Below are 16,892 nucleotides of genomic sequence, written 5' to 3'. Positions count from 1 at the left end.
GGCCGCCGACGCACCGTCCGCGCAGCTCGTTGGCTGGCTCATCGGTCAATCCACAGCGCGCCCCGCCTCGATGCGGCGACAAGACCAATAGGAATGCGGCAGCCCCAATGTGATTGGCTCGTGCCCGCGCCCGTCCGTTCTGGCGGGGTTGCCATGGAGACGAGGCAGCGGCGGGGGCAGTCCCAGGGGAGCGGGCGGGAGCGTTGCTGTGATTGACAGTTCGGTGACACGGCGAGGAAGGTGCGCATCGGGAGTCACGAAAATCTGTTTTTCCTCTTGAAAACTTTATAATTTGTGAGAGCGCCCGGAACAGCCCCTCCCCCACAGGCACTTGGGGGGGATTCGCTTTGGTGGGGGGGACACGGGGGGTGGGGGAAAAGTGCTTGGGGGGCCATGGGGACCCCGGGGGGGAGAGGTCAGTGTCACCCTGTGATTGGGGTGGGTTGGAATCACCCTGTCATTGGAGGGGGGTCAGTGTCACCCTATAATTGACGGGGGTCAGTGTCACCCCAGGGAGGTTGGGGGGAAAATGTAGCAGCTCTGATCCCTGTGATTGTCACAGCTGGGGGGTGGGGGAAGCAATGGAGGTGTTCCCAGAGCCCTCCCAAAGCAGGGGGAGGGGGTCCTCTGTACCCCCTAAAATTCCACGTGGTCCCAGCTCCAGAAGCGGGGAGCAAGGTGGGAGGGGTTCATCCACGGAGCTTTTGGAGCTGGAAGAGAAGAAAGGGATGTGGGCTGGGGAAGGACAGCGGGGCTGGGGGATCCTCAAATTCCCCCACCCCGGGGTCCTCACCTCACTCTCCACCAGGTTCCGCTTGTACAGAGCCTCCTTGGCTGCCTCCTGCAGCAGAAGGAATCATGAAGGGGCCCAAAACAGCACCCACAGCAGGGCATCAGGGTTGGTGGGCATCAGGAATTAGGGTGGCATCAGGATTGGGGGAGTGCCAGGAGTTTGATGGTCACATCAGGAATTTGGGGATCACCAGGGTGGGGGGGCAACAGGAATGTTGGGGGGGGAAGGGGGGGGAGATGGACATGGTTTGTGAGGGCACCAAGAATTGGGGCAGGGTCACCAGACTTGGGAGTCTTCAAGGTTTGGGGGAGCCCAGCATTTTAAGAGGGGGCACCAGGATTTGGGGGGCTGAGGAGAGTTTGGAGGGACACCAGGAATTTGGAGGTTACCAGGAATCTGGGGGACATCAGTGTTGGGGGGACACCAGGTCTTGGGGGGTAGAGCAGGAATTTAGGGGGCACCACAAATTGGGAGGTCCCAAGGTTTGGAGAGAGTCCAGGATTTCTGGGAGGGGATACCAGGATTTAGGGGTGTCAAGGAGGGTTCTGGGGGCATCCCCCTGGTTGGGGGGTCCAGGTTTCAGGGCTCACCCGCTCTCCCTGGGTGCCAAGGCGCCGCGCAGCTGCTGTGTAGAGCCGCAGGTGCCGCTGCAGGTCCTCCATATACTCTGGAACCAGGAAAAACCACTGGGATACACCGGAAAAAAACAGAATAAACAAGGATTTTGGGCTGCAGGGCAACCCAAACCCCTCACCTGTGCAGAAGTGTGGGTCCCCTCCCTGCAGCCGCATCCGCAGCGCCTGGATGCGCCGGAGAAGATCCTGGTGCTGCTGCCGCAGCTCAGGGGGCACCGGGCGCCCTGCACGGCTGAATGGCACCATCTGGGAGGAGGGAGTGGGGCAACAAATGAGGGATCAGGGCGTCCCCAGGGGTCCCTGCCCCCCAAAGTTCACCCCCCCTACCTTCCGCTCCAGCCTCTCCTGGTCAAACAGCAGCAGGTTGAGGCTTGGGAATGTCGGGAGGGATCTGAGAAGGGGGATTGGGGGAGGGGGAGAAAATGGTAAGAAGGGCCTGAAAAACCCAGTGTGGCCCTGGGATATTGGGGGAGGGGAATGGGAGTCCCAGGGAGCCCTGGGGGGTCCCAGACCTTGCCACCCCCAATTCCCACCCACATTCCCACCCCAAATTCTCACCCAGTAATGATGATTTCCCCCTGGAATTCCCTGTGTTACCAGCATTCCAAGAATTCCCCCTCCCTCACCTGTTGTTCCTGTCCTTCGGTGCTGCCACGGCCGGTTTGGAAACGGTGACCTGAGCAGGAGGAGCTCTTGGTTATCCCAGGCTAATTCCCCCTCTGGGCCAATCCCAGGGCCAAGCCCATGGGATTCCAGCAGGTTCTCGGCACTCACCGTGGCCTCGGCTCTCGGCTCCAGCACCAGCCAGCGCTCGGAGCGTGGCTCCAGCTGCCGCTGCGCTCCCAGGGGCTCCCGGATCCGCACCCACACCTCCAGCCTCCCGCCCGTGCGGCGGCGCCCGTCCAGCAGCTGTGGAACATCGGGAATGGCAGGAGCGGGAATTGCACATGGTTGGGAATGCGGGGAGAAGGAATGAGCCTGGGCGATGAGGAATGGTGGAAATGCTGGGGTTGGGAATGTCCTGTGGTGGTAGGGAACACTGGGAAGAGCTGGGAGCACGAATGAGCTACCATGGGAATGCTGGGAAGTGCTGGGAGCGAGACACCAGGAAGCATCAGGATCGGGAAAGAGGCACATCTGGGACCACCAGGAAGCATCGGGATTGGGAATGCCAGGGAAGCAGGAAGGGCCTGGCCTCACCTCCAGCTGCTCCCGGAGCTCACAGGCCCCTTCCAGCCCCTCGAGCCGCAGCTGTGCTGAGCCCAGTGCCCGCTCTGGCCGGAACAGCCCCCTGTGGATCAGGCCGAGGGGTCAGATCACCTGGATCCAGACAGGATCCAAACAGCAGGGGAGTTAATGAATCTCTGCCCTTTGAACATCACAAAGAAATCAGGAATTGCAGCACTTGAGTCACCTTCTGCCCCCTCTGGCACCTCTTTACCTGAATACACATGGATTTTCCAGCTCATTTTGCATATTTTCTATGCTCTTCTCTGTATTTTCTCTCTCACACATTATTTTGTATGTTTTCTGTGTTATTTTCCGTATTTTCTGCATTTCCCATTGTATTTTCCTCATTTCCTATGCTATTTTCCATTTTCTGTACTTCCCACACTTCCTGTACTTTTCCTATTCTCTGTAACTTCCACATTTTCCATGTCATTTCCCCAGTTATGTCCTACATTTCCCACATTTCCTATGGGGTTTTCTGGGAGGTTTCCCATGTTATTCCCTCCTCCCTCTCCCCAGATTTCCCCCGTACCCTTTCTGGGTCACCTCGAACTTGATGCCACGGGAGCTCAGGAGTCTCCGCAGCCCCCGGTGCCCCCGGAGCAGCCGCAGCCGGAACCGCGCCCGGAATTCTGGAGGGGGGGGAAGAGAGTCAATGAGTCAATGAGTCAATGACACCCCCATCCCGCCCTGGTGACACCACCCCCCACCCCTCCAATTCCCAGGATTTACCAGGACAATCCGTGCTTTTGATGACATTGGTCTTGTCTCGCTGTGCCTCCTCCTGCAGGGGGGAGAATATGGGGCTGCCCCAGGGAACCCGAGCAGGCACTGGGGACATGGTGGGGAGGGACACAGGAGGGGTCACTGGGGGTGTCACTTGGCCTCTACTCACCGCACTGGGGTGGGGGAACTCGAAGCGCACAAAGGTGTCCAGGTCACCAGGGGCCACACCTGGGGGGACATGGGGCACCAGGTGTGCTAGGGCCCAGCAGCCACACCTGCCCTGGCCTCTGTTCCCAGTTCCCAGCTCCTTGTTCCCAATTCTCCATTCCCAGTTCCCTATCCCCCATTTCCAGTTTCCCCAGTCCCTCACCTGGGGGCACTGGGAGTCCGATCCCTCTCTCTATTCCCAGCTCCAGGTCGCTGCTGCTCAGCTCCGGGAACATCCTGCAGGGGAGGGTGGGGGGGCAACCTGTCAGACTCCCCAGATGAAAACCCTGCCCAGGTGTGCCCCCCCTCCAGATGTGCCTCCCCAGGTGTGGCCCCCACCTTACCCCCACCACGTGTCCCAGCCCCTGATATGTCCCACACCTTTCCTCCCCAGGTCCCCTCCCAGATGTTCCCATGCATCTTTGCTGCTCCAGGTGCCCCCCCCTCCACTTTTTCCCTTCCAGGTGCTCCCCACCCGCCAGGTGCTGCCCCCCTCACTTGATGACACTGAAGGTTCTCTGCTCATAGCGGGGCTTTGGAGGGGGTGCCCCCCGGTTGTGCTCCCTCCGCAGGGTCTCCATGTGCTGCCGGCATTCCTCGGCCAGTGCCTCACACCTGGGAGGACACACCTGGATAGGTGACCCCCCCTGCCCCAGCACTGAGATTCCCACCCCCGGATCAGCCTCTTCTTCCTCAGAGGAGGAGGAAGATCCTATTTCCCCCCTGACCTCACCTGGTGGTCTCTGAGATGTTCCCCAGGTGAGCAAATTGTCGGGAATAGGTGAGACACATCTGGGGGAACAGCGGAAACAGCAGGAAGAGGAGGAGAAAAAAGGGGAAGAATGAGGAAGGATGAAAAAAAGAAAAAGACGAAGAGAAATAAGGAGAAAAAGGAAAAAGCGAAGGAAGAAAAGAAAGAAAAAGGAAGGAAAAGTAAAAAGGGAAAAAGAAAGAGGGACAGGAAGAGGAAAAGGAGGAATACGAGAAAGAAGTTTTCCACATCCATCTGATATCCTGGAGCTCCCTCTTTGGGGTGCTCCTCCAGTCCTCTCAGTTCTTGGGGATACTCCCCTGGTTTTTGGGGTTATCCCACCTTTTTTTGGTGGTTCCCCCATTTTTTGGCATTTGACCCCCACCTGGTGCTGCCTCCGCAGGGCCCCCGCCAGCTGCAGGAAGGTCTTGGTGGCCTCGGGGGGCATCAGGACCCCCTGGCCTGGCCCCAGCTCAAACTCAGACCCATCCAGTGGCACCTCCGGAACCTGTGGCAGAGGGCGGATGGAAGGATGGGACAGGATCCAGGACAGGATCTGGGATGGGATCCATGACCGGACACACAGAAGGCCCCCTCACCTGGGCAATGTCCACGGGGAGGCCCCCCCGGGCGGCCCCGATGAGCCCCTCGATGCCTTTGGCCCGGCGCAGCAGCAGCTTGGCCCCCTCCAGGTCATTGCGGCGCTTGGCCCGAAGCGCGGCCTGCGCCAGCTGCCTCCGCCGCAGCTCCAAGAACTCCAGCTGCTGCTGGGCTGGGAGTGGGGGGGCACATCCCACACAGGGGTCAGGCTGCTCCCCCCAGTGCGCACAGGGGTCAGGGTGCCCCCACCCAGCCCACCCCCAGTCCCTCCTGTACCTTTTCCAGCGGGTTTGGGAGCCGGTTGGGAATTCCGCAAGGGCGGCGGCTGTTTGGTAGGGGGCCCAGGGGGAGCGCTGGGCTGGACCAGAAGCAATGGGATGATGGTGTTGGTAGGGAGCACTGGGAATGTCCCACTTGGGGTCCTGCCGCCCCATCGCCACCCCAAATTCCCCAGACACCCAAAAACTCACCTTGGCCCCCTTGGTGCCCCCCTTATTCTCTTCCTCTTCCTCCTCCTCTTCCTCCTCCTCTGGTTTTGTCAGCTTCAAGGCCGCCTCCAGCATCCCAGAAATGCTCGGCTCTGACACAGTCTCTGTGCCCTGGATGGGGGGGAAGCCTGGAAAAGGGGGAAATCCCAGTGGGAATGGGGAGTTCTCAGCCCCATTGTACCCCACCGTGGGTAAGGAAGCAGGAACGTACCCGGGGGAACCGGCAGCTCCGAGAGATCCACAGCTTTCCCGGCACTGTGAGCACGGATGGCAGCCTGGTATTGCTGGGGAGGGACAGGGGGGTCAGGGGGCACCCAAATGGGGACTGGGAACACTGGGGCCAGACTGGGAACACCACAGAGGAATTGGGAGCACCCACAGAGGGAGTGGTATCATTGTGGGGAGACTGGGACCAGGATCACCATGGTGGCACCTGGATGACTGTTCCAGGATCAGGAGTACCCACACCTATGGCAGGACTGGGATCGCTGTTCTGGGATTGGGATCTCCCACCTTGACAATCCTCTCGTGCATCCGCGCCTTCCTCCCATCCCCGCTGTCCTTGGCCTGGGCTGCGGCTGCCCGGTACCGCTCCATGCGCTGCTCCAGTGCCTCCCGCACGTCCCGTGGTGCCCGGGGGGGATCTGGGGCAGGAAAAAAAAGGAAAATGAAAAAAAAATTCCCCTTTTCCTCACCATTCCCCCTTCCCAGGGAGTTACCAGGGCTGACCTGTGGAGGGAGGGGCTGGGCTGGTGTCCAGTGGATCCCTTGTTGGCGAACCCATGACGGGTGCAGCCTTTGGCTCCTCTGGCTGTGGATCTGCAGGAAGGGAGGAGCCAAATCCCACCAGAACAAGTAGGACCCCTTAGGGGTTTATCCCCAAAATTGGGGGCTCAAATTCTTTCTATCAGGATTGGGGTCTCACCGGGGGCTGGGGGAACACGGCTTTGGCCCAGCACCTCCAGCTGTGCCTCCAGGCTCTGGAAAACCACGGGAAAATGAGAATTCTGACATGTCAGTGGGGCCCAGAAACAGAAGAAACAGAAGGATCTGGGAATCCCAGGCGTACCTTGGCTGCCCGGTAGTGCCTGAGGGCTGTGGCCGTGTCCCCACGGCGTTTGGCTGCCAGTGCTTCCTGCTGCAGCTCCTGGAGCCGCACCCGGAGCGCCGGCGCTGAGCCGGGATCCAGGCAGGGATCCGGGGCTGTGGGGGGCTGTGGAGGGGCAGGGGGCTGCATTTGGGGCTCAGGGCTCACAGGGGGCGGCGGTGCAGAGCACCCTGCACCCTTTCCCAGTGCCACTGGAGGTGGAATCTCAGCTTCATTGATCCTCTTCCCGCTCTGGACAGATTCCAACATCTGCTCCAGGGTCTGGGGGCAAAGGGGAATGGGGGGAAATGGTGAAAATCTGGAGGAATGGGGAGAAATGGGGACAGAGCTGGTAAGAATGAGATAAAACAAGGATCTGCAATCAGAAAATGGGATAGAACAGGGTTCAGAATTGAATTAAATAGAACGGATGGAATAGAACGAAATACATTAATTGAATGAAATGGAATTTCATTGGAATGAAACTGGTCAGAACTGTGAAAAGTGAAAGAAAACTGGGCTCAAAACTGGGAAAACCATGATAAAACTGCTTGGATTCAGAAAAACTGGATAAAACAAGGTTCAGAATTGGGAAAAACTTCTCAATACTCGGAAAAATGGCATGAATCCAAAGTTATTCCACAGGTTATAAGGGTGGAGGGATCAAGTCTGGCCAGAGTGGCCAAAGCCCCAACTTCAGGGTTTCAGACTCACCTTAAGGCCACGCTGGAGGCGTCGGAGCCGGGCTCCATTCCCGTTTTCTTCTGCGGCATTCCCAAGGGCCGCCCGGTACAGCTCCGCACGCTCCGACAGCTCTGCCAGCAGTGCCCTCGAGTCTGTGGGCTCCTGTGGGAACACGGGATCACTGGGATTCCCCTGCTGGATCACACCTGGGATCGGGGCTGGGATCACCCAGGCCATACCTGTGAGGTCTTTGCAGCGACTGCACTCCCAGAGCCCTCTTCCAGCACCTCCTGCAGCTCTGCCTGCTCAGGGATCCTAGGAATCAGCCATGGCTTGGGGCAGTGATCCCCTTTTCCAGGCTCGGAACCACCCCCCGACCCCCCCTCACCAGCAGCTCCTCCTCATTCTCCAGATCTTCCTCCCCCTCCTCCTCCTCTTCCTCCTCCGGGGGGTCCCGGAGGCAGAGCTGGGCCAGGGCCTCGACTGCTGCCAGAGCTGGGGGTAAAGAGGGGGTCCCAAACCCGTTTGGGGGGAAGTTGATCCCAGTTCCGGGCGGGTCCAGACAAGTGGAGGGAGATTTACCTTGCTGGGGGGGCGGTTCCCCCTCCGACAGCGCCTCCCGGTGTCCCAGCAGCTGCAGCAGCTCAGCCTCCAGCGCTGAGTCCCCGTCACCGCCGGGATCCCCCGGGCTCCCCCCCGCGCCCTGATCTGCCAGCAGCCCCATCTGAAGGGGGACGGCAGTGCTGAGGGGGGAGCAAGGGGATCCCGAGATCCGGAGGAGGGGATTCCCCCCCAGATCCAGACCAGGGACTCCTCCCAAAAGTGGTGGAGTGGGGGGGGGATTTCCAGGAGCCCATGGAGGGAAGGATAGGACCCCCTGGGATCCAGAGCAGCGGGTCATGGGGGTCACACGCACCTGCCTGGCCATGGCGGCCCCCCGGCCCGGCACCCTCCGCGCTCGGCTCATGGCTCCGTGTCCTGTCGGGCCAACCTGGGATAGAACACGGGGGACCCCGGCCCTGAGCTGAGCCTCCGCCCGCCCTCCCCAAGCTTTCCCTCAGAGCCCCCTTAAATGCCCCAACTTCCCTCAGAGGGCCCCAAAAGATCCCGGCGCCCCGCTGCTCTTCACAAGGCCCGGCCGCCCCACCCGCCGTCGCGCCCCAGGAGGCACCGTCCCCGCCTTTCCCCCACAAGGCGCCGTTCATTCCAACTCTGTGCCGGCGCTCCGCCGCCCCTCACCCCCCGATCCCGGTGAGCGATCCCGGTGATTCCTGCTGATCCCGGCTGATCCTCACTCACTTCCTGCTCCGCCGGCCGCTGTCAACACCCCGCGCTTTACGCCGCCGCCGTCGCAAAAGCCGCTGTCGCAAAAATCTTTCGCTGCGCGGGGAGAGAACTACAACTCCCGGCGTGCCCCGCTGGCGGGGAAAAGGCGGGAAAAGCGTGAGGGGGACGGGGGGGAGGGCGCCCTGAGGTGGGAAATTGGGTGGAAATCGAAGGAAAATGGGGCAAATTGGCGGAAGCTGTACGATTTTCACCTTAAGCCTCGAGGCTTTGGGGCTTCCTGTTGCGCTTGTGGCTCTGGGGCGGCTGGGGGGTATTGATTGGGCTGAGGGGGTAGAGGGCTGCTGGGGCCTGAGGGGAAACTGGGAGGTGTGAGAGGGGTGGGAGTAATGGGGGGCTGGGGTAATTTGGAGCTACTCCATGTCTCCCCCAGGCAGCACCAGGATGGGGAAGCGCAGGACCCACCCACTCTCAGGTAACTGGGAAATGCCCAAATGTTCCAGTTTGGCTCCAAAATTACCCTTCCCTACCCAACTGGGACCCCCCCCCACATCCAAACTGGGACTCCCTTTATCCCCAACACCAGGTGACAGGAAATTCCATGCTCCCAAAGCCAAGCGGATCCTTCAGGAAGCACCAGGAGCTGCCAACTCATCCATGCCTGTTCCCTCATGGAGCAACGATCCTGACAGAGATCCTGCACAGATGGACTCCAAGGCAGGTGTCACAATCCACTCATAAGCAGGTGCATGATGGTTCGTACCAGCTACGATCTCAGAGTGCAAAAAGAAAAGAAAGCACAAAATCCAACAAGTCAAGGGAGTTAAATTTCAATCCAAAGAGGAACTTTATTAATTTAGCCCGTAAAGTGGCCTGCAATAGAAAGAGAGAGAGAGAAAATTGGGAAAACATGGGGAGAAAAGGGAAGGAAAGGGGACTATAGCTACCACCACGGGTCCACAGACGTACACATCATCTCCGGGATCCTGATCAGTAGGTGCTCCTTTGCCTCTGCAAAGATCGATGTGGTATTTCGGTGGGGAAGATCTTCGGAGTTCAGTCACTCCAGAGTTGTCTTTTATGCTAGTCCATACACCTGGTCCCCCCTTGCGATCCACCTTTGTTCCCCCTTAATTCTTGTGGAGATTTGCCAAACTTCACTTGGCAGGGTCAAGGGAGGAGTGTCCGAGGCATGGTCGGCAGGTTTTTCACAATGGGTGTCAGGGCGACAGGTGTAAAGCCTTCATCATGTCCCAGCTTTGGCAGCACAAGGCCTTTGTTCTGTACCAACTCAGGCAGGTGCAAAGCATTTGTTCTGTACCACCTTAGGCAGGTACAAAGCATTTGCTCTGTATCAGCTTTGGGTAGGCACAAAGCATTCTCTGCGTAATTCCTGCACCTGTAGTTTCTGGTGAGAAATGCTGAGACAGAACTCGATTCTTTGATCGACCCTTACACAAGTAATGGGAGGGGACTGGGGGGTGTGACCTGGGCTGGATCCATCCAGATCCAATCCAATGGGATTTGCTGGATCCAACAGCAAGAACACCATTGGCAAGGCAGATCCAGAGGGAATCCATGTGGGAGAGCATGGAGCTGGATCCCCACAGGTACAGAAAACCTTTGGCATGGTGTTCACACCCAGCAGAGGGAAAAAATCCCCAAGCTGGGGGTTCTAATGTGTTTTTTCAGGAAGAAAGAGACGAGGGAATCAGAGGTAGTGGAGCACTGGGATCACCAAAACAGGGAATTTTGGATGAGATTGGAGAGAATCCTCTGGAATTGCCCCAGCTGGGAATTTTGGAAGCCGATGGGACAGGAGAGTCCAAGCTGGAGTCACCAAAACCAGGAATTTTGGATGCTGCAGGAGAGAATTGTTCAGAATCACCAAACCCAGGAATTTTGGAGGTGGATGGGGCAGGAGAGAAGCCCCCAGAGTCAGTGAAACATGGAATTTTGGATGGAATGGGACAGAATCATCTGGCGTCATCCCAGATGGGAATCTCGGGGGCTGGAGAGGAGCAGCTGGAAACACCAAAACATGGAATTTTGGATGGGGCAGGAGAGGAGCAGCCAGAGTCACTAAAACAGGGAATTTTGGATGGAATGGGAGAGAATAATCTGGAATTGTCCCAGATTGGAATTTTGGAGGGGGATGGAGCAGGAGAGGAGCAGCTGGAGTCACCCCAACTGAGAAATCCAGAGGCAGATGCAGCAGGAGAAGAGCAGTTAGAGTTGCTGAAACTGGGAATTTTGGATGGAACAGGAGTGGATCAGCTGGACTCACCAAAACTGGGAATTTCAGAGGTGGATAGGGCAGCAGAGGAGCAGCTGGAAACACCTACACACAGAATTCTGGATAGAGCAGGAGAGGAGCATGCAGAGTCAGTGAAACCAGGAATTTCAGAGGCAGATGGGGCAAGAGAGAAGCAGCCAGAGCCTCTGAAACAGGGAATTTGGGATGGGGCAGGAGAGAAACAGCTGGAATCACCAAAACAAGGGAATTCTGGAGCACACGCATCCAGCCCTGAGGACATGGTGATGGATGTGGCCCCTGCAGAGAGTTCAGAGGTGCCAGATGCAGCAGGAGGGGGGAAAGAAGTTGTTCTGGAAGAGGGATGTGGTAGTGGGATTGCTCTCAGCATGGACACAGTGTCCCCGGATTGTCCCAGAGATCCTCAGAATGGTGGAGGGGACACAGAGAGCAGGAATTTCAAGAGTGGAAATGTTGAGGGTGGGAATTCCAGTACGGCAACACCAGGACTTGATCCAGCAGCCACCAGCACCGAGGCCCAGGACCACTGGGAAGGGACCAGCCCAGAGCTCCCAACAGAACAGGTACAACAGGGATGACCCTCCCCACCCAAACCGAGACCCAGGGACACCCCCCCAGGCTGGGATCCAGGGACCCCTCCCACCCAAACTGTGAGCCAGGGACCCCTCCCATTCCCCAAACTGGGATCCCTCCCCACCCAAACTTGGATTCAGGGACTCCTCCCCATCCTAAACTGGGACTCAGAGACCCCTTCCCACCTCAGCTGGGATCTTCCCCATCCCCTTGGGCTCCAGCTTCGGCTCCTTTCTTTCCCTGCAGCCATTCCCAGATGCTGCTGGGCAGCAGCCATGGGACACCACTGGCCAGATCCACACCGGAACAGCCATGGGGAACAACCCGATACAGCTATGGGAAAGGTGGGTGGATCCAGACCCTCCTGCAAGAATAAAATCCTGATTTTGACTAAAATTCCTGATTTGGGGAGCAGGAGAGTCCTGATTTTCCTTCTCCCAGCAGTTCCAGGGCCACAGAGCTGGCAGACGCGAGTGATGTCATCTGTGGGCTGATCCGGGAACTCTCGGACCTCAAGTAAGTCCCAAATCTGTGTGTATTTCCCTGGGATCAGAGGTCCCAGCACCCTTGGTGACTCCAGTATCCCCCCACAGCCGCCTGGCCATGGGTGCCCACCGGGGGCTGGAGGTGCTCCGGAGGCCGAAGGGACGGCGTGGCCGAAGGCCAGTGTCCAGTGGGAGCCGCTGGAAAGAGGTGTAGGGACAACAGGAATAACCATTTATTGATGACAACTACAGGAATAAACCACCCTGCAACTGGAGGAAGGCTCCAGCACTGAGTGTCAGGCTCTTCTTACTGTCATGGGTGAGCAAATCCCACCAAATCTACCCAAAATGCTTGGTAACAGCTCCAGTGCTCCAACACCTGGAGCACTGGCCCCCTCCCAGTGTCTTCCTGGCCTGGGATTAACCAAAACTCAACAATCCAACCCAGAACATCCAGTAACAGCTCTGGCACCTGGAGCACCAGGCCATTCCCAGACTGGGATTAACCAGAACTCAGAACTCAGAATGCAGACCTCAGAATGCAGAACGCAAACCCAACACAAAACACAGAACTGGCCCTGCTGGCAGCACCTGAATCCTGCCAGAGTGATTCTTCCAGGGTCCCACAGCGTCGGGAGGCGGCACAAAGTCGCACACACTGGGAAGACTGGTCCCAGTGGGAAGCGCGGAGCAGTGGTCTCACCCTCCGAGGAGTCCCTGGAAGAGAAGCCAGGTGAGGCGAGAGCATCGGGAAGCACCAGCACCCACCCCACAATTAGTGCCAAATCCTTGATGGGATTCCTTGCAGGAATCCAATTCGGGATAAATCCAGGCTCCAAGCACATCTCCTTCCTTATGTCACCTGTTTCCCAGTGCCCCTTCCCTCCATTAGCTCTCATTCCTAGATGATATTCCCTCATGGGAATCCTGTTCCTGGCTGCCCCCTCCAGTACCTGCATGGGGACGTGGGATCTTCCATCCCTCAGCTACTTCCCAGTGTCACCTATCCCCTGTTTCCTGGTGCCCTCCCTTTGTTAGCTCTGATTCCCTGACAATATTTCTCATGGGAATCTGGCTAAACCCAGATTCAGCAATTCTGGCTAAATCTGGATACAACACAACCACTGTGGCATCACCAGGACACCACAAACCCACGTGTACCTGCATGGGGATGTGGCACCCTCCACCCCTCGGCCACTCCCTGGTGTGCCCCCACTCCCCTCCATCAGTGCCAATTCCATTAAGAGATTCCTCATGGGAATCCCACCCCTGGATGAACCCAGGCTTGGATGTGCCACATGCACCGTGGCATCACCGGCACATCACCCCCTGCTGGCACCTGCACAGTGAGACGGGATCCATCCCTCAGCTACATCCTGGTGTTCCACTGCCTCCTGCCGGCACTCCTGGGACGCGCCGGGCGGGTGTAGACGGAGGTGTAGCCACGGTGCGTGCGGGGGCAGTAGCGGCGCGTGTGAGCCTGGTCCTGCGTGGCTCCGCACTGGGGACAGACGTAGTTGCGCAGCACTGGGCACTGCAGGCGGCCCTGGGCGTCCCGCAGGCTGTGACTCTGGTACATTTTCGGGGCCTCGCCGTTGTGCTGGCAGAAGGAGCATGGAGGCAGCCCATCTCCACGCAGAGCTGGCCTAGCACATGGAGCTGGCCACGCATGCGGAGCTATCCTGGCACGAGGAGCTGTCTTGGCACGCGGAACTGTCTTGGCACGTGGAGGTGTCCTGGCACACGAAGCTGTCTTGGCACACGGAGACAGGGGGCCTGGCAGCACTGAGGGGTCCTCAAGGTCTTCACGGTCACGGAAGAGCGCAGCCACCATGTCTGCAAGCCCCAGGTAGTCCCGCCACATGTCAAACTGGCCCATGGGTTCCATGCATGGCAGCGGGATGTTCCTGGTGCAGCATGGGGTGGGATAACATGGGGTTTTCGTGCTTCCAGCACAAGGCTGGAGGCCACAGCGTTGCAGTTCTCCAGGTGTGGCGTGGGCACAGATGCCATTTTTTGTGCCACTGGTGCTCCGAGCACGGCGCATGGCTGGATTTGGCTTCTTGCTCCAGATGCTTCTGATGTTCCCGGTGCTCCTGGCGCGGCGTGGGGCTAGTTCTGCCATTGCTCTTGGTGGTGTGGACACCACATCACTCCCAACCTCCACTGCTGCTGCTTCTCCCGGTGCCCGTGGTTCGCGGCTGGACGCAGCTCCACGTGCTCCAGGTTTCCCGGGCCTGCTGTGCATCCTCAGGCCCTGAGGGTCTCTGTGCCGTCCCCTTCCGGACGGAAAGGCGCAGGGTTTGCCGCGCCTGTCTAAATGACCGCTATTTGGTTTAAATCACTGCGACTAAAAATCTCCCCGCCCTGCCCTGGGGCATTCCCGGAAGCCCCGAGCGCCTGTAGTTTTGAGGAAGATCAGGGATGTGGGGTACTTCAGAAGCTCTGCACCTGAAGGGCACTGCCACCGTGCAGGGAACCCCTGGCTGCTCCTGCTGGGTGAAATCCAGGGGTTTGGGAAATTTCTTCCAAAAATTTCCCAAAAATAGGATCACTAGCATCCTTGGGATGCTCCAGAGGGCCACAGAACACACTCGAAGATCGGTAGTTTTACTCCTAAGTCACCAACAGCCTCTACAGCACTGGGATCCACTGGCAGGGTCTGGAATCTGACACTATCCCCCATTCCCTGGTGGGATAAGGGATCCAACACCGTCCTCCATCCTCCAGAATCCAGCCTCCACCTGCCTGCAGGAGCCGGGATCTGTCCTCCATCCTCCACTGGGATCTGGGATTCGGTCTCATCCCCTCTCCACTGGCAGGATCCAGGATCTATCCCTGCTCTCCATTCGGTGGGGATCCTGCCTCATCCTTCATCACCCAGCGGGACCAGGGATCCAGAACTGTTCTCCGTCTCCTGGCGGCATCCGACCCTGCTCCTGGCAATCCCTCTCCCCAGCGATCTCTCAGGAATCCCGTCACGACCCCTCCCTAACGAGACACCGAATCCTAGGATAATTCACACCAAACCGAATCCCAGCACAGTCCCAGGAGCTACCGCAGCCCGATGGAGCAGGAAAAGCCCTTTCTGGAGTGAGAAATGAGGGAAAGGGACAAAAGGGAATAAATTGGGTAGGTCAGGGGGACCGTAATCGACCGGCTGAACCCCAATTCCCCTGGATTTGACCCCAAAGCGGCTCTTGTCCCGGGGCGGCCCGGGGCTGGGGAAACTGTGAGACCACCCACTCCGGTGGGGGTGGGCTGTCCCCAGGTGTCCCCCGGTGTCCCCGAGTCCCCCTGCTCTGACAGGGGGGTGGGAAAGGAAGGGTCAGCTGAGCCCGGCGGCTCCGCCCTTTGCCTCATGCACCGCCCTCTCGGTGCTGATTGGCCGCCCGCCTCGCCCCGCCCGCCCCCATTCATCCCCGCCCGGCAGGGCTCCCATTGGCTGTCTGCCCCGCCCCGCCCGCCCCCATTGGCCACAGCCCGCCCTACTCATGCCCGCCGCGCCTCTTTACAGGGGACGCGGCCGCCGTTAACCCCTGCGAGCCGCGACGGGGGCTCGAGGGGTGTCGGCACGGTCTGGAGAGGGGGAGCCCCGTGTTCCCTCCACTGAACCCAAACCAGGGCGGCAGCCCCCCTGAGGCTGTTGGGGAGCGCAAGGGCTTCGTGGCACGGCACAATCTGCTACGATATGAGTGGGGAAACTGAGGCACGGGAAGGGGAGGCCTGGTGGAGTAACTCGTCGCACGTGAGATGGCTCAAGGTGGCACATGGGCTCCGCCGCTTCATTCCCGGGCCACCACGGTGCCACTGCCGTGGTGGTCCCGTTGCCCCATCCTGGCGGTCCCGGGGATCCTGATGGTCCCGTTGCCCTGTCCCATTAGTCCCGATGGCCCCTCCCGGGGGTCCCAGTGCCCCCAGCGGTGCCACAACCTCCGGCCCAGCCCCGCCCGGCTACGGTGACTCACCGTCCGCTACAAGTCGGGGCTTGACGCCGGGACTGAGGGGAGGGGCAGGGGCATAGGGCGATGCCCCCACAGGCACCCAGCATAGGCCGGGAGGGGCCCTGAGGGTTTGGGGGGAGTCTGCGGGGGTGTCGGGGGGCCCATTCCTGTGAAAGGGCCTTTGTCCGGACCCGCCGATCCCACCCCAGGGTGACTCACGGGCGCGTGGCTGGGTCCTGACTCACCCCCCCTCCGTACCCCCCTCCCGCGGCACTGGGGGCCCCCGGGTCCTCGTCCCCCCCCAATCCCTCCACGGCATCGGGATCCCCCGGGGCCCTCACGAGGACCGCAGCCGGGGCATCTAGGGGGACATAAAGATTCGGGGGGGCTTCAGGGTGAAGGCAGGTCTGGGGATGCAGGGAGGGCCCAGAGGAGCACCAGAGGGTGCAGGGTGGGTTATGGGTGCTGGGGGCCTGTGGGTGCCCAGCACCCCTCCGCATCGTGCCCTGGGGAGGGCCCGGGCACCGTCCCCCCTGGGGACAACCCCTGGGCCCTCCCCCACGGGGACACCGCCCGGGGACGCCCCTCTGGTCTACCCCCGGCCCCCGCAGGGCCGCCTCCGGTGGCCCCGCCCGTTGGTGCCGGTGCCGGGGCTGCCGGTGAGTCACGGCCGTGACTCAGCCCCGCCAAAACAGCGTAGCGCGGCAACGCGGGGACAGACCCACGACAGGGACCCATCGGGACCCACTGACCCACAGCTCTGCCCCAGGGCAGGGACCCACTGACCCACAGCCCCCACGCCCACTCCCCAGCAAAGGCACCGCAGGCCCTCGGGACCCCTGGAAGGGGAACAGAAGGATGCTGGGGGGGTCTGGGGTGTCCCCATGATCTGAGGGGACCCAGTGGATCCGGGGCATCCAGGCGTGGCCCAGGCTGAGGAAGGAAGGAGCCAGGAGGGAGCGCAGTGGGAGAGGAAAGGGAAATCCCGGCCCAGTGCCCCCCCCAGTGCTCCCAGTCACTGCGGTGCCAGGGCTCCCGGGACACACGTGTGGTGCCATGGCTGTGCCATGTCAGTGACACATATGTGCCATGTTGGTCTGTGTCTGTGCCATGCCAATGACACCCGTGTC

General features: G+C 59.8%; 3 protein-coding genes across 15 annotated transcripts; 1 reads left to right on the top strand and 2 right to left on the bottom strand.

Moving 5' to 3' along the window:
- Positions 1–263: 263 nt before the first annotated feature.
- Positions 264–8,602, bottom strand: CC2D1A (coiled-coil and C2 domain containing 1A). Of its 8 annotated transcripts, none has more exons than XM_085046032.1 (29): positions 8,441–8,571; positions 8,118–8,192; positions 7,784–7,925; positions 7,590–7,696; positions 7,441–7,503; positions 7,232–7,363; positions 6,500–6,799; positions 6,356–6,410; positions 6,160–6,249; positions 5,944–6,074; positions 5,642–5,714; positions 5,413–5,558; positions 5,219–5,300; positions 4,942–5,114; positions 4,728–4,850; positions 4,325–4,383; positions 4,090–4,206; positions 3,755–3,828; positions 3,554–3,612; positions 3,391–3,442; positions 3,191–3,290; positions 2,629–2,719; positions 2,203–2,406; positions 2,055–2,104; positions 1,756–1,819; positions 1,548–1,674; positions 1,384–1,460; positions 794–841; positions 264–710 (listed from the first exon to the last, which is right to left on the bottom strand). In XM_085046032.1, the coding sequence occupies exons 2-29, from the start codon at positions 8,166–8,168 to the stop codon at positions 690–692; spliced, it is 2,811 nt and encodes a 936-aa protein (XP_084902158.1). In that variant the 5' UTR covers positions 8,169–8,192; positions 8,441–8,571; the 3' UTR covers positions 264–689. The 8 variants fall into 8 exon arrangements, with proteins under 8 accessions (XP_084902158.1, XP_084902160.1, XP_084902154.1 ...); XM_085046034.1 differs by having other exon boundaries at positions 2,203–2,337; XM_085046028.1 differs by lacking the exon at positions 1,756–1,819 and having other exon boundaries at positions 8,501–8,602.
- Positions 8,597–12,159, top strand: BRME1 (break repair meiotic recombinase recruitment factor 1). Of its 6 annotated transcripts, XM_085046056.1 has the most exons (8): positions 8,612–8,675; positions 8,919–8,960; positions 9,072–9,206; positions 10,030–10,095; positions 10,178–11,323; positions 11,580–11,677; positions 11,775–11,849; positions 11,927–12,159. In XM_085046056.1, exons 3-8 carry the CDS (start codon positions 9,087–9,089, stop codon positions 12,030–12,032), a joined length of 1,611 nt encoding a protein of 536 aa, XP_084902182.1. In that variant the 5' UTR covers positions 8,612–8,675; positions 8,919–8,960; positions 9,072–9,086; the 3' UTR covers positions 12,033–12,159. The 6 variants fall into 6 exon arrangements, with proteins under 6 accessions (XP_084902186.1, XP_084902182.1, XP_084902185.1 ...); XM_085046060.1 differs by lacking the exon at positions 10,030–10,095 and having other exon boundaries at positions 8,597–8,644; positions 10,182–11,323; XM_085046059.1 differs by lacking the exon at positions 10,030–10,095 and having other exon boundaries at positions 10,182–11,323.
- NANOS3 (nanos C2HC-type zinc finger 3) lies at positions 12,030–15,208 on the bottom strand. Its single transcript, XM_085046078.1, has 2 exons — positions 13,158–15,208; positions 12,030–12,535 (listed from the first exon to the last, which is right to left on the bottom strand). Exon 1 carries the CDS (start codon positions 14,064–14,066, stop codon positions 13,188–13,190), a length of 879 nt encoding a protein of 292 aa, XP_084902204.1. The 5' UTR covers positions 14,067–15,208; the 3' UTR covers positions 12,030–12,535; positions 13,158–13,187.
- Between the last annotated feature and the right edge of the window lie 1,684 nt (positions 15,209–16,892).

The sequence above is a fragment of the Lichenostomus cassidix genome, unplaced genomic scaffold (genome assembly GCF_008360975.1).
Source record: "Lichenostomus cassidix isolate B80296 unplaced genomic scaffold, HeHo_3.0 HiC_scaffold_39, whole genome shotgun sequence".
NCBI classification, from domain to species: domain Eukaryota; kingdom Metazoa; phylum Chordata; class Aves; order Passeriformes; family Meliphagidae; genus Lichenostomus; species Lichenostomus cassidix.
The sequence above is the reverse complement of the archived record's forward strand: the minus strand, read 5'-3'. Positions and strand labels throughout refer to the sequence as shown.

Bases quoted from the DNA above. Each gene is read 5' to 3' on its own strand.
- CC2D1A (XM_085046028.1), bottom strand. From the start codon at position 8,168: ATGAGCCGAGCGCGGAGGGTGCCGGGCCGGGGGGCCGCCATGGCCAGG. The intron at 4,384-4,727 runs GTGGGGGTCAAA...CTGTTCCCCCAG, and splicing joins CCCTGCGGAGGCAGCACCAG to ATGTGTCTCACCTATTCCCG. The intron at 3,291-3,390 runs GTAAATCCTGGG...CCCCCCCTCCAG, and splicing joins CAAAAGCACGGATTGTCCTG to AATTCCGGGCGCGGTTCCGG.
- NANOS3 (XM_085046078.1), bottom strand. From the start codon at position 14,066: ATGCACAGCAGGCCCGGGAAACCTGGAGCACGTGGAGCTGCGTCCAGC.
- BRME1 (XM_085046056.1), top strand. From the start codon at position 9,087: ATGCTCCCAAAGCCAAGCGGATCCTTCAGGAAGCACCAGGAGCTGCCA. The intron at 11,678-11,774 runs GTGGGTGGATCC...TCCTTCTCCCAG, and splicing joins CCGATACAGCTATGGGAAAG to CAGTTCCAGGGCCACAGAGC. The intron at 11,850-11,926 runs GTAAGTCCCAAA...ATCCCCCCACAG, and splicing joins CGGGAACTCTCGGACCTCAA to CCGCCTGGCCATGGGTGCCC.